The sequence below is a fragment of the Lates calcarifer genome, linkage group LG13 (genome assembly GCF_001640805.2).
Source record: "Lates calcarifer isolate ASB-BC8 linkage group LG13, TLL_Latcal_v3, whole genome shotgun sequence".
NCBI classification, from domain to species: domain Eukaryota; kingdom Metazoa; phylum Chordata; class Actinopteri; family Centropomidae; genus Lates; species Lates calcarifer.
This window is the reverse complement of record NC_066845.1, coordinates 15,234,936-15,250,360: the sequence shown is the minus strand read 5'-3', so window position 1 is coordinate 15,250,360 and position 15,425 is coordinate 15,234,936. Positions and strand designations below refer to the sequence as shown.

Sequence of the window (15,425 nt, the reverse complement as noted above, 5' to 3'; positions counted from 1 at the left end):
TTAAATGATCTCCCTCCATATTTCAAGGTGACAAGCTTGTGCCTGGAGCACGAGATGTCCTCACAGATATTTTTAAGAGCTGTGTGCACTCGGAGCAGATGCTCAGCCTCACACCGGCCAAGCCAGTGAAAGTGTCTGACATTTACCTCAGCAAAGAACAGATCAACTCTCAGACACCTGGCAACCTGCTGCACACGTTCTTCACCAATGTTCGACCTCCCAAGAAAGTACTTGAAGACCAACTTACTCAGGTACAGAGAACAAGTAATGTACATTAACTAAGGAGGTTGTTTCCTCTGGGGTCAACCAGCACAAACGCATGACCACATTGTTAATACTTTATACTATATGCACATTCATGTGTCACAATAATCTGTTTTTTATTCAGATTCTAAGAAAGTATGGTACTCCCAAGCCCAATAAGAACAAGTACAGTAAGGCAGGAAAAGAGCAGCATCAAGGCAAGGTTGTGAGCACCAAGAGGCCCATCACCAAACCCCTCACCAAGGAAAACTCTGTGCTCAAAAGTGTCAAGTAAGTAATTTCCCACACAATACTTTGAAACACAAGCACATGTTTAGGTACATTTATACACTTCAATTAAATTCAATTTGTGGTCTCTTGCCTCTGCCAGGACGGCACTGAGTGAGAAGAAGACAGTCCTGAAGCCAAAATCTCCTGAGAAATCCAGACCTGATGAGAAAGATGTGGAAAAATCTCCTGCTAAGAAGACTGAAGGTTGGTAGTAATTACACTCACTTTGAATACACAGATCCCTTAATATGTCAATGCATGGTTCAATGTAATAGACAGTGAGATGGTTGAATCAATCAAATTTTTTGCTTGAGGACACGATTATCTATCTTTGTCTTTGTTTTACACAACTGGAAATTAAGTACAGCTTAGTATGTTTTTACTGTTGGTCAGGCAAATTCTGTGATATCTGAAGATATCACTTTGCAAGTTGTGGTAGACCTTACTGTGATGGTTTACTACTCTACAAGAATAAATTTGAGTCTTGTTTTGAGACCAGGAGCTGTGAGCCACCTCACATACCACTTTGTTTTCTTTAGTCCCAGAGGAGAAGTACCTGACACTGGAAGGCTTCCATAAATTTGCTGTTGACCGTGCCAAGCAAGACATCCGCAGCGTCTGGAGGGCAATTTTGGCTTGTGGTTATGACCTCCACTTTGAAAGGTGAGAATGGGAGGGGCCAACACTCAGACAACTGCAACTCAAAAACTCACACAGGCTTTCTGAAAACTCCAAATTTTGTTTTGTTGTGACAGAATGGGTCCTGGTGATTTATCAAATCAAGCTTTTAAATAGTCATCCAATTATGTACTGCCTTAAAAGCATTCTACAGCTTATCTCTGATATTTGATTTATCAGACTTAGTGACAAAGTAAGTTAATGCAGTTGTTCGAAATTGTATATATTGTATGTTTTTACCCAAATCCTCCTTTTTAAGAAGATATAACTTGTAAACTTGTAAAACTGTAGTGTTTTGTATAGTGTCCTATATTGTATATAAAATCTGTGTATATGACACTCTGTTTACCTTGTAACATACTAGGGTAGCGTAACTACTATACTATACTAGGGTATAAATATGTGGGTAAGAGCTCTTCATTGAACAGCAGCTGTCCTCTATACTAGGTGCACCTGTATAGACACCCGTCACGCCCAGAAGGCCTGTAGGAAGTGGAGCTTGGAAATGGACGTTGCATTGGTCCAGTACATCAACAGGCTATGCCGTCACCTGGCTATCACACCGGCCAGACTACACCCCCATGAAGTCTACCTAGACCCCAGTGACGCTGCCGATCCTCGTGTGGCCTGCCTGCTCAGTAAGAAACCTGCCTGTGCAGTAAAGCATGACTATAATCTTACTCACAAGAGATTCAAGCCAACAAATCCTCTTCCAATGATATGATACATATTGTTATTTACTGTGTAATGTAATGTGCAGGTACTAAGAAATGAACTCTCAAAAACATTTATTTTGTCTGCATAGTTCACACTTGCTCCATTGTTTTGTCAGCTATTTATAACTTTTTTGGTTTGTTTTCAGATGTGCCTGTGGAGAGCCTGCGTCTGCGCTTTGCTCTGCTGCAGTCCCTCAACAACACCCTGGAGAGTTTCTTCCTGCCGCTAGTGGAGCTAAGACAGACGCCTACCTATCAGAACAGCATTGCAGCACTGTTATGTGAGGCCAAAGGTGAGCAGGATCTCAACACACACAAAGGTTAAGGGGACAAAGCCAACTGTGTGGACCATGTTAGTGAGGTGTGACTTTATTGTGTGACTGTTTTGGAAACTAGCAAAGTGAATCTGACAAGATCTATTTTTTTCACCCTCACCACTTCTTCTGTCCTCATTTGTTACAGGTCTAATCTTCTATGACACTAAAGTCACAGTAATGAACAGAGTACTGAATGCCACGGTACAGCGAACAGCCGACCACGCTGCTCCAGAGATTACACTCGACCCACTAGAGATTGTGGGAGGTAGGCATTCCTTTCACTTGTTCTCGTTTATTTTCTCCACTTTCTTTTCTCAAACATTCTTTTTGTGTCTGTGGCATTTATCCTTCAGGTGAGATCAGATCATCAGAGAACACATATTTCTGCCAGGCAGCACGCCAGCTGTCTTGTGTGCCGTCATCACAACTCTGCGTGAAACTGGCTAGCGGAGGAGACCCAACATATGCTTTTAACATCCGCTTCACTGGAGAGGAAGTTCACGGCACAAGTTAGACTTTCTCCTTGACATCTTTTTCTGTACTGCCTTACAGTCTTTTACTTGTCGAGATGGGTTTTGTTTTTTTCAAACCTAACTGTAGCTTTGATGGATCTGTCTCTTCAGGTGGCTCCTTCAGACACTTCCTATGGCAGGTGTGTAAGGAGTTACAGAGTTCTGCTCTTTCGCTGCTGCTCCCCTGCCCCAGTGCTGCAGCCAACCGTAACAAGGTAACACTTTTCAGTATCTGACTTCTTTCATACACGTTTGTTCTTTAAAACAAAGCATAAACTGTATATCCTGATATGTATTGGCCTCATGCTGCTTGAAATCTCAGTGTTTCCTCACAGTTTTGAAACCTATGACATGCTTTTTCAAAGAATCATATCTGGCACAACAACACTAATCACAGATGATGTTGTATGAATCATGGTTGTTTTTTTTTTTTTTGCTTTCCTCAGGGGAAGTACATCCTGACTCCGTGCCCTATAAGCTATGCAGAGGAACAGTTGTTGCACTTCTTTGGTCAACTTCTGGGCATAGCCATCCGCGCAGATGTGCCACTTCCTTTGGACCTATTAGGCTCCTTTTGGAAGGGTCTGGTGGGTGAGTCCCTCGACCCCGAGCAGGACCTGCAGGAGGCTGACGTGCTCACCTACAACTACGTCAAAAAGTTTGACAATGTAAGGGACGGCACCTTGCCCCTGATGTCATAAGCTTGATGTCTTTCACATCATTAATAACAATGTTGCCATAACACCTTAATTTGACTTGCTGTTTTAATCCTGCAGGTGAGTGATGAGACAGAGCTGGAGGCCCTGTGTGCTGAGATCTCCTCCCAGCACCATTCAGGAGAAAGCCCGGACTCCCCCAGCCGGCCCTGCTGCACATTTACCTACGTCACTATGACTGGCGAGGAGGTGGAGCTTTGTCAGGGAGGGCGCAGCCTCACTGTCAGGTAAAGGAAACCTGTTCAGCTTGTTCATGTTTTGTTACATGAAGATTTCTGCAAATAACTTTTGGGTGTATTGTATCTTTATGATCATCTTAAGCTGGGAGAATAAGGACGTATATGCGCGGACAGTGCGGAGCCTTCGTCTCAGGGAGCTGCAGAACGTGGAGTGTATGACAGCAGTACGTGCAGGGCTGGGCTCCATCATTCCCCTGCAGCTGCTCACCATGCTCAGCCCACTAGAGATGGAGCTGCGCACCTGCGGCTTGCCTTACATCAACCTGGAGTTCCTCAAGGTAAACCATTTGTGTCAAATCTATTTATACTACAATATAGACCTACTCTGTAATTCTAAATAAAGGATTACTCCAGAATTTTTTAACCTGATCCAGTGGGCAGTTGTCCTCATCAGAGTACGTAAAATAACTGTTCTTGTCAATGGAGTCTGGTGGTGATATATAGTGATGTTTCTGGTTAAACAAAAAGGAAAAAAAAGTATATCTCTGTATCTCTCCATAAAGTTGTGGGACACTTACAGTAACAATCTGAGCCAGTGGCAAAAATAAACACTTTAGCAGATGTACTTTGACATGGACAATTGTCCGTTGGATTACAGTACAGTAGATGTTTGCGGTTGCTGGGTATACTATTCTCACTCAGTAGTGAGCATTCCAAACATCTTTGTCCCTGACAATCATTTACATCCAAAAATTGGGAAAACAAGGCCCAGATTCAAAAATACTGATGATATCTTTTAAAACCCCATGAAGATTTTATTGTCAATATTTGAGACATATATGAATTGGAGGACTGGCCACCTGCCCAGGGTGTACCCTGCCTCTCCCCCAATCTTAGCTGGGACAGGCTCCAGCCCCCCCGCTACCCATAACAAATAAGCAGTACAGATAATGAATGAATGAATATGAATAGGAGACATGTTATAAAGAGCTATCAGAGATTTACTCTTGTGAGATTTACAAGAGAAACACCTTACATTAATACAGTTTAGTATTAATCAAATCTGATCTCAGTTCACCCTGCTCTCTCTCCCTCTGTAGGCTCACACCATGTATCAGGTGGGTCTGATGGAGACAGACCAGCACATCGAGTTCTTCTGGACTGCCCTGGAGATGTTCACTCAGGAGGAGCTCTGCAAATTCATCAAGTTTGCGTGCAACCAGGAGCGCATTCCGTTCACCTGCCCCTGCAAGGATGGGGGGCCCGACACTGCCCACGTTCCCCCGTACCCCATGAAGATCGCCCCTCCTGATGGAGCTGCAGGTAATGGCTAACAAGGTTTCAACAGCTGGACACTTTGCTATCTCTTTGTGACGTCCTTCTACAGCTACTGATAAGTGATTATCAAAACAGCTCATCTTGTCTTGTAACCTCAGACAGACTTTGAACATGTTGTTTGCCATAGCTGGACTGTTTTTGTGAATTAGTAGGTGTGTGTTATGGAAACATACTCAGCAGTTCCATGTAGGAAGACGCACTGTTACACACTGTTACTGTATGTAATCTTCACATTCACATAAGCAGGATCTATCTGCACTTCTTAAATCACTCTTTGAAATTACAGGCTAAATCAGTAAGTCTACTAGGGTTTACTACAGATAAGATAGCTTAACACTCACTTTTATCACCTCAACAAGCTCATTATCGCTACACACTTGCTACACAGCAACTCACTGGCCTTTCTCAGAACCATGAAAAACTCCAGTACACAACAAGACTTATTATGGAAGAGCCCCACTTGGGGCTTTAGTGGTAATACCCCTTCCTGTTTTTCTGCTCTCCAGGTCAGCCGGACTCGCGCTACATTCGTGTGGAGACCTGCATGTTCATGGTCAAACTGCCCCAGTACACGTCTTTGGATGTGATGCTGGAGAAACTGCGGTACGCCATCCACTACCGCGAAGACCCTCTCAGCGGCTAAGAAGACTTGACAACCCAACACTCCCAAGCGTGTATACCTTCCCCTCCACACCCCACCCATCTTACTTTAGACACCCCCCCCCCAAAAAAAAACACTCCTGGACCTTCCTCTGAGACAGACCACAGTCCTTTATGCCCTGCTGCTCCCAACAAAACCACAAATTTCATTTAACTTCTGTTTTAGGTGGCTGTTAATGCTTTGCATGTTTATCCCTGCTTTTTTATCGCAGTTTACTGAAATACATTTTATCATTATGTTTGATGCATATTTTGTCAAGGAATTCAGGGAAGATAATCTGAATTAGCACTGACACAGATAACAAGTGTCTGTTCTGGATGCACTGAGTCTGAGGATGGCACTGAAGTGAAACAATTGTGACACCTTTTTTTTTTTTTTTCCACCTTTTCCCTTCCCCCCCTAACTTAAACAGAGGGTTTAACAAAGTCCGGTCAAGTTCTGTGAATTCAACAACTTTACGGGACGACTTCGTAATCAGCACCTTACAGCTGCAAGTTCAATTCATGATCGCTGAATTTGCCAAGCGTGTTCTTCGCTAAACTAGCTCTACTCTGAGTTGTTACTGTTAAGGCAACAGACAAACTGTTATTCTCCTAATGCTTAACCTAGCTGCCTCCCTCTGTCTCCCCTCTGTGGGGGCGATGTTCTGAAACATGCCTTTGCTGTACAGTAGGAGCCTCTCTGTAGGGGGGTGATGTGGGTTGTGTGCAAAAATGAAAACCCAAATGATTTTCACTCAATTATCTGACATTTGAGACGGAGGTACGACTACTACCAGGAAAAGGAAATGTGTGATGCTGCCCTTTTTTGACCACATCAGCTATGAGCAGGCAGAAGATGTGAACAAGTATTGTACAGGATATTATGTAGTTTACTGCCTGTTAAAAAAAAAAAAAAAAAGAACTGCTAATGGACAAACTAACTTATGCCTATATAAACTGAATACATTTTATTCAAGTCTCTGAAGAGAGGGTATTTAAGTCATGTAAAAAAAAAGTCATATTAATCTATTAGTTTATGAAATTGCTCTTTGATTTTTTTCAATATCGAAGTAGCTGTGGTAGGTCGGGTAGATTGGATGCTAAGAGGGGCCTGCTGGTTGTGATAAACTTAGGTTTCAGGTTTGTGAAACCAGTGTTGCTTTGTGAAAATGGGAAGGAGATGATGTTCTCATGAGCTGCTCTCCCACATCGTTGGTGTGCTACTGCTACTGAATGTGCAACATACCCCCCCCCCCGGTCCCCAACATACACAATCTACACACATACACTGGGGAAGGGGTGGTGGATTATCTTGAGTTCTGCCTTTTCATAGTTTTCTTCAATGAAATATGAACAGGATTCTGCTATTTTTTTGTTTTTTAATTTTACCCATAACCAAATGTTTAGCTTTGTAAAAAAATAATTAGAAAAAAAATGTAAATAGACTGAGGTTATGTTTGATGGCAGTTTTTATTAATTGCTAATTCACTTCACCTTTTAATTATTATTATTATTTTATTTTATTTTTTTTTTTTTTGGTTTGCACTACTCTTCCAAGAAAAGATTCTAAAAATGAGCAAACTAGGTGATGTCTGTTGGATATCCAGTTTGTTGTGTTGTTATTTTTTATGAATTTTGGAAATACCAGTAATCTTATCACCTTTGTCTTGTACTCAGATGGATTCAATTTCTTCTACTCATGGTGAAACATGTTTTCTTGTGTGAGTAAAATCGCCATTTTACTTGGATAGAACTGAAAAACAACAGAATTGATATTTGACATGGAAACATTGGATTGCTGAATTGCTTGCGAGTTTTGGTTTTGGTTCAGTTCTTTTGAAGGGTGACACACCGCTGCTAACGGGGGACGCTCTCTCTTCTACTTCCTCCTCCTGCTGGGAGGCGTAGATAAGGTTAGATAAAGGACATATCCATACAAAGAGGTGTTGCGATAAAATGTGTGCTGTACATTTACTTGATATTTATTACAATTATTTATGGTTGCATTAACTTAACTTTTACTGTCTTACCTCTGCACATCAGAAAAACTTAACATATCTAAAATGGATTATACAGATGTAAAGAATCAGATGGCATTTGAGATTTCTGTGTCACAATAAAGAAATGTCTTCATGTACAAACACTGCTTGACTGTCCTGCTTTATGTATTTCACATGTTGATCCAGACACTACAGTTCTGCTTTTGGTGGTTTCATAAACCCATGTTTTCTTACTACAAAAACTCCCAGAATGGGTCATTTACCGTTTGACGTGGCGTAGCGGACGTTCCTGTTAACATGTCTACATCGACAATGACTGTTGATCGTGATGAATGATGCCTGTGAAGCATGTTTTGTCTCCTTTAGGACATGCTTTTTATGTAAGGCCCCGCAACCAACTCTTGTTATGTCACCACTGGCTGTAAACCAGACACCCTTTCAAAGCAGCAAGTGCTGGGCCAGGCCAGTTCTAGCTGGATCTCTAGTCATGCTCCTCACTGAGTCACACTATCCCTTCAGCTCCATTATGTGTTATATTAAAAAAGGAAGCATCTACCGCTGTAGAAGCAATGTTTAAACAATTTTGTCAGCAAAAATCTGATGTAATTGGTAGATAGATGCTGCAAACTCAGTTTATAGGAGTCACGTATTATGTGTATGGCTCCCCCCAGCTGAGTTACGGTGTGTCACTCAGAACAGGGTGGCTCATGCACAATGGCTGTTCCTCTCAGAAAATGATTTAATGATAATAATACAAAAAAACATCAGTCTAATACCTCATTTATATAAATGAGGCAAGTCTACAGTGGTAGCCAGGAGGAATTCCAGGAATGTCTCCAGCATGTTGACCAGTGAGATTCAAAGGAACCAGTCATCTGTCCCTCTCATACAGCTGTCTCCCCTCTTTCTCTCTGACATAAGGGGCCTCCACTCCTATGTTTATGACCCACTGACCAATGTGCAGCCAGGAAAAGTGCCACATCCCTAACAATCCACCCAATGGGGTGCTTCAAACTAAAACAGTGTATTCAAAAGGTGTGGAGATGCCTGCTGCCATCATGCGACATGTGACATGACCCATTAACGGCTTTCTAGCAACCTAAAGGTCTTTAAGGCAGTGAGGCCACTGTACTTGGCTGGAGTACACTGCTGTGTAATGTGCTCCTCACTCTAGGAGGAAGCACGTCCTGTGTGTTGACTGAATTCACTGTTAGAGGTCAGATTTAAAACTTGATGAAAACTATGATTTACTCATTCATTCATAATGGATCACAGCTGCTCAAAGGATGTAATTCTGAATGCATCGTGTCTGCCAAAGCGTTCCCTAATTGGGAAGACAGCAACTGAGACCAGGGCTATTAATTAATTGTTGTATAATGAATAATTTAATGGTATGGGAGAGATTGTAATTAAGCTTCAGCCCAAAAAATAACTTTACATATGCAGTGTTCAAACATCCCCTGGTCAGAAGTTATATCAAAGTGTTTTATATGGCAAATGCAATGCATGTCTATAGTATGTAGACCTTTTACATCCTGGAGTACTTTGGTTTTTCTTTGAATGCATGTTTTCAAGAGTGCAATTTATGAATATTTGATGATCCATTCATTAAATACTTGCTATGTGTAATTATTATATATAGATATAATATATGCTGTAAACATGTATCCTGTATTGTAGCATCTTGGCATATTTATCACCCTAGCTGTAGTATAAAAACAGCTTATAGAGATCTCTTAGGAAAATAGAAAGCAAACATAAACCAGAAGTCCATTCATGATACACCAAATGATTCTTGGTTACAGTTTGTAAGTGGTTCGATCTGTATTTCACACACCATCTTAGCCAGGAATGAGAAACAGTCAAGGCAAAGAAATTATTCTTTAGTCAGAATATTCAGAAATATAATTTATTAATTTTTAAATACATTTCAAAAGTACAAAAGCAAGAGAACGACATACAAGCACTTTTACAAAGCAAGCATGTTACAAATGTGAATGCAACCTAAATGTGTCAGTCTATAGAGGTATCCCTAGTCACAAACTACCTCTGTCAGAGCAGCATCACAATTATAACATTTTTAAAGGATTTAAAAAAAAAAAAAAATCCCTCCAGCTGCTCATCCTCACATTTGTCAGTTTCAGAGTGCAGGAGATTTTCACAGCCTGGAATGCTTCGGTCAGTGGAGCACATGAACAATGGGATTTAAGGATTGAGACCAGCTGATGGAGGAATAGAAGAAAGGTCAGACGGACCCGAGGTAGTCGGCCATGCTAGATAATACCAAGCTGTTTCTTCAGCCTCCACAGTTGCCCCATGCTGATGTTGTTTCCTCCACACACCACGATGACCACGGGGCCCAAGCGCTGTGACAGCTTGCCCTCGTCCTGCAGCCTTTTGATAATGCCACTGTACACAGCTGCCAGAGCGGCGCCACAGGCAGGCTCCACCAGGACCTTCTCATCATCTGCACAAAGAGATGGAGATACCAGGGGGAGATCAGACTCAAGGCCAGTTTTTGTCATTTTTAGATCTAGTGTACATCTACTCAGGTGTGGGTTGTACTCACCTACAAAGTGTTCCACAGCTTTTACAGCCTCCTGGTCTGTGACGACTTCTGAGAAAACCGCGTGCTCGTCCACCAGTTTCATGGTCTGTGCAGAGACCCGTGTCAGGCCCAGTGTGGTTGCAACACTGGAAAACAAAAATTAAAAGGTCAGTTTTCACCACAAGAAGAGCAAATGTAGACACAAATGCCAGACAGTATCGTAGTATTTATGATTAGGTCATACACAATACCTGGTAATTGCAGGTAAAGTGACCAGCTCTCCAGCTTTCATGGCCGCATTGAGGCTATGTGCTCCCATGGTTTCCATGGCTACAATAGGTACGTCAGCCCAGTCGGCACGGCGCAGTCCCTCCACCACTCCGTTCAGCAAGCCTCCGCCTCCCACCGACAGCACTATAGCTCCCGGCTTCTCCCTCAGGTCTTGTTCCAGCTCCCTCACCAGAGATGTATGGCCTTCCCTGCACACACACAAACACAACACTGCCCCGTCAGTTTCCTAGAAATCTATTTATCTTTGAAAATGTAGACAACTAGTGCATGCTGCAGCATATTTTTTCTTTCTCATTCAAGGCAGTATTTCTTTCTCAAATGCATCAAAAACCGTGTTCATATCTTACTGTAAATTGCCCATGATGTTAGTACAGTACAGACAGTGACGTCCAGTATGTAAATGAGTTATCTGACAACCCCTCAAAGTTAGCACTGTGATAAGATATCTGACATAACACCTCATCCAGCCCCCGCAACTGCTCCATGTTACAGGTGTTACTATAACAATTTAATTATCTTATCACACACACACCCCTACCCCCACTCTATCTCCTGATGACAGACAGATTTTTACGCAAGGATTTCTTCAGAGAGGACACAGTGATGCTGACACAGACCCTTGGGGACAGACAGACTGAGACTCTCTTACCAGATGAGGGGGTCATCAAATGGAGAGATGAATATCCAGCCAGGGTTATTAGCCACAAGCTGCTGTCCATATTCAATGCTTTCATTTAGAGCCTGGCAAAGACAAGACACAACTTTATTTAATCTGAATGTCCACGCCTTCTTATCATTTAGTCATCATCATTCAGTCTGTCTTAATTGTAATAACTGGGTGAAGAAAGGTAAGAAAATAAATATAACTGTGCACAAAATTCAACCAGGATCCACCATTATTTAAACTCAAGGAGCGTAAACATGTGATATGACTGGAAATAACACACAAGCAACACATGCAATTAACTAACCTTGCCGTGAATGACCACGGTGGCACCTTCATCCTTCAGCCTCTCCACTGTAAGATTTGGTGTGACACTTGGAACCACTATGGTGGCAGGTACCCCGAGCTGACGGGCAGAATACGCTGCCGCCATACCGGCGTTTCCTCCTGTGGGAACCAGCGGTGTCAAAGATTACACATTCAAACACAACAGCAGGGCCTGAGATAACTGTACATTTTTTTAAATTTGTTTTCTTTGGCGCTCACCTGAACAGCAGACAAACCGCTCACATCCTCTCTCTGCCCACTACATGGAAAAACAAAAGCAACATTACAGTCAAGAATCTTAAAGTCAAAGGTTACAAACCCAGCATCCCAGCGTTCAGATTGGAGACACACTCAAAACTGGTCCACACTAGTTCCTCTGGATCTATGCCAGTCATCTAAGCTTCAAAGACCATGAAATCTTATTGTCCCGTACCAAAAGAAAATGAACTCACAGTTCTGCAGAGGTGCCCGATGCCCCTGATCTTAAAGGATCCTGTGGGCTGAGATGAGTCCAGCTTGAGGTAAATGGAGGTCCCAGCCACTTTGGTCAGGGCGAGGCTCTGCCTCACCGGTGTGGCCACATGAAGAGGTTGCTGGGTCTTCATCTCGCTGTAGAAAGGACAAGCAGAGAAGTGACAAATAATTCAAAGCACTGAGCTGATAAAACATTTGCAAATGTGACTGGGGCACACACACACACACACACACATATATATATATATATGTGTGTGTGTGTGTGTGTGTGTGTGTGTAATATTTCAACTTACCAGACTCAGGTGGAAGACAGGAAAACTACTGTGTAGTAAATAATGATTCCAAACGTCTTTATTCTTCTTCCTCTCCTCCTGCAGCTAAAGTGGATATATACCTGCTTCTGCCGTGGGCTTGGCAAAGGAGGCCCACTTGCAGACCAATCAGCGTCAAGCACTCTGCCACCAGACCCTCCCAGTGACCGTAAAGATGAGGCACGCTGAGGATGAATGAAATCCCTCCCACCGATATTCACCCCATTTTCTCAGACAAACAAACAATTTTACAGGATGTGTCAGGGTCTGATGTAAGCTGGGATATCCGTCTAGTCTGCACTGGTATGACTGGAAGGACTGGGCAGCGAATGAGTAAAAACAAGATGTCTTTCCAACTCGTGCCGTTATGATAGAGACACAATATTTTAATTGGTCTATACCACTGATAGAAAGTGTGTAAAAATGTGTTTTCTTTCGTCTTCATTACACAGTTTCACCCTCTTGTCTCCTCCTCTGAGACCCGCCTTGGTTTTTTTACACGCTGTCCTCTGCATGTTCTCTCCCCTCTAAAGGAATTGCTCACACTGCGGGCATTACCAAAAGAGTCACTACTATTTTGGCTCCGATCTTCAACTACCAAAAGCGGGTTTCGTGACCAGCCAGCCTCCGTGAGGACGGTTCAAACCTGAATGATCCGGTGTTCCGACAGTGTGAGCTGCTGTCTCAGGATAAGTGGAATAAAAATACTGCAAATGTCTGTTTAAACTAGGAATAAAATGGGTTTAAATATAATGTCGGCAGAGGTGGAATGCAACTAAGTACATTTACTCAGGTAGTCTGTACTCACAGGTACTGTTGCCCACTAGGCACTTACCTTTTCCTCACTTCAAATTCAGAGGGAAAAAATACATTTTACTTAGTTAGACCTTTACATTTATATGCATAATTTTAAAATGACCTAAAATGAATTGTTATCAGCTATAGGAGTATAAAATTAACTCCATTAGCCAAAACATTAGAAAATCAGCTTACATGTTTATGCATCAATCATTTTAATCCAGTAATTTAAGTAGTATGCTTTTCATTGCCATGCCATTGAATGCCACTCATGTATTGCTCCGTTTAATCGGGTAAAGTGTGTAGGTACTCCTTCCAGCCCTGTATGTAGGTCACTCTGTCAGGTGAGGTTGCTCCATGTCAGGTGAAAAAAAAAAAGTTATGCAAACCTGCTTAAATTAACAGCTCATTAATTATTACTGGTTCAAAAAAGCTACAGCTGTGTTCACGAAAAATACATTAGTATTGAAGAAACCGAAATTCTCCAAAGACCTGTCTGAAAATGTGGGCCTACAATTGTTCTGTTTTTCTTTACAGTGAAGAGCTGACTAAGATGGAGAAAGTCCTGCAACACCACTTTAGAAACTGCAGGTGTGACTTTTGGCATGAATGTAAGTGGAGCCTTAAACAAGAGCAAGTGTGTTAGTTTGTCATTTAAAGCGTATGCACTTACATATTTATCTTAGCAATCAGTGGTATGTGTTCAAAAATCAAAAGGCACCACTCTGAAGTGCAAATGGTATATTTTCATGTTATTGATATTATATTACATTTTACAGTCCATTGTATAATTTTATACCTTGTGCCATGACTGCAAACCATTATAGTAACTTGTGTGTGACATATTAGAAACTGCAAGCTACAGGCTTTTTTTCACAGCTGACATTTTGAATTGTCCCAGCAGGAAAAGCACAGATGGAGACAATAACATTAACAGTATAACAGTATAACAGTAACATTAACAGTTAACAGATTTCAATATCCCATTAAAGGTGATGCCAGTAAGCCAGTATGCCCAATATCATACATCCCAGACTTACAGCAGAACTTAATGCAATTCAGTCACCATAAATGGTATTAATTAAACATGTGTTCTTCCTGTCATTTCATACCAAAATGCCTGCTGTGAAAAAGGCCTGTTACAAGACCTAAGTTACTTTCTCTTAGTTTGCAGGGAATTACAAGGCTACCAGTGTCAATGCCAAAGGCTACTCTGTAAAGGATTGTTACACCATCTGCTGGTGAAGAGCTGCACTTACATTTTTTGTTCTGAGCATGAGTTGCATCAGTCTGCCTCATTTCCTGGTGTTATGACTGCAGAATATCTGCAAATTATTATAGTGGTCCCAGTCTTCAGGGCAAGCAATAGATATGTAGTGATATGTTGGCTATAACATACCATTAACGCTGCAAATCATTTTGGAAATGTAACAGAAATACTGAACAAAAAGACTTGAAATACCTATTGGGGAGTTCATGAGCCCCTCTTTATTTGTTAGTTATTCTGCTTAAGTTGGTGGTCATACCTGCAGCAGCAAACTAACTAACAAACAGTTTTCATACAAGCCCTGCAATGCATCTGGTTAACATCAGTTGTGATCATGGTGCCAAAAAAAGCTAAGACTGAGTTTTGAGGGACCATGCAAAATCTTATTTGAAAAGTAGCTGTCACGATGCATTTGTAAAGTTGATAGGACAACAGTGCAGTTACTGTTTCCCATGGGAAGAGTGCATGAGTGATTATCTTGCAAACCTGGAAGACTTTTATACTTAATTCTTGCCTTAATATCCTAAGATTCTTGTTTATTACTGTCAAACAAACCCATATTTTGACATGTCAGAGCAAAGAGAGTACAGGTGAAATTAATATCATTGTTATGAGATGGCTCTGTTCCATTTAAGTGCACCAATAAGCCATGCTAACTAGCTGGCATACACTGCAGCAGAGTTATTAATTACCCCTGCACTGATTTTTTTCATCCTAGATGTGACAAAGTGTCTGCAGTGAAAAAGATGTATTGCTTAATAGTTGATACCCAACATCCCAGCACACTAGACCAGTAATACTGTCTTTATGTCTGTACGTCCTGTATGTCTTTTGTTTATATGCCTGCAAATGAAAACATTTCAACAGCTGTAATTCCACTTAGGGACCCACTCCTTACAACCACACCATGATTAAACAAACTAAAAACAAAAGCACATTGACACACAGTCAGTTGTTGAAGTTGTTGTGGCTAGCATGTTAGCAAGCAGTTGCTTATTTATACATTGAGCAGAAATGGGACAAAAATTTGCATTAGCATTTAGAGTAGTGTCTCTGGCCACCTGACAAATTTAAGCCACCCTTCTTTTAGCTGTATTTTGCACTCCACCAACT

At 41.7% G+C, this 15,425-nt stretch overlaps 2 protein-coding genes across 3 annotated transcripts in view; one reads left to right on the top strand and one right to left on the bottom strand.

Moving 5' to 3' along the window:
* LOC108878435 (probable E3 ubiquitin-protein ligase HECTD4) overlaps positions 1-7,773 on the top strand; it is a 37,158-nt gene extending 29,385 nt beyond the window's left edge. For both annotated transcript variants that reach the window (XM_018669137.2, XM_018669136.2), the window contains exons 63-76: positions 28-251; positions 389-534; positions 635-738; positions 1,074-1,197; positions 1,660-1,850; positions 2,075-2,221; positions 2,391-2,510; positions 2,599-2,754; positions 2,869-2,972; positions 3,204-3,425; positions 3,534-3,700; positions 3,795-3,990; positions 4,753-4,975; positions 5,497-7,773. In XM_018669137.2, coding sequence (XP_018524653.1) covers positions 28-251; positions 389-534; positions 635-738; positions 1,074-1,197; positions 1,660-1,850; positions 2,075-2,221; positions 2,391-2,510; positions 2,599-2,754; positions 2,869-2,972; positions 3,204-3,425; positions 3,534-3,700; positions 3,795-3,990; positions 4,753-4,975; positions 5,497-5,633 — 2,261 coding nt within the window. In that variant the 3' untranslated portion in view covers positions 5,634-7,773. The remainder of the gene's footprint in view (positions 1-27; positions 252-388; positions 535-634; positions 739-1,073; positions 1,198-1,659; positions 1,851-2,074; positions 2,222-2,390; positions 2,511-2,598; positions 2,755-2,868; positions 2,973-3,203; positions 3,426-3,533; positions 3,701-3,794; positions 3,991-4,752; positions 4,976-5,496) is intronic.
* Positions 7,774-9,527: 1,754 nt separating this feature from the next.
* Positions 9,528-12,333, bottom strand: LOC108878063 (L-serine dehydratase/L-threonine deaminase). The gene is made up of 8 exons (XM_018668360.2): positions 12,230-12,333; positions 11,915-12,071; positions 11,682-11,721; positions 11,443-11,582; positions 11,121-11,212; positions 10,432-10,659; positions 10,202-10,326; positions 9,528-10,099 (listed from the first exon to the last, which is right to left on the bottom strand). The coding sequence occupies exons 2-8, from the start codon at positions 12,065-12,067 to the stop codon at positions 9,906-9,908; spliced, it is 972 nt and encodes a 323-aa protein (XP_018523876.1). The 5' UTR covers positions 12,068-12,071; positions 12,230-12,333; the 3' UTR covers positions 9,528-9,905.
* Between the last annotated feature and the right edge of the window lie 3,092 nt (positions 12,334-15,425).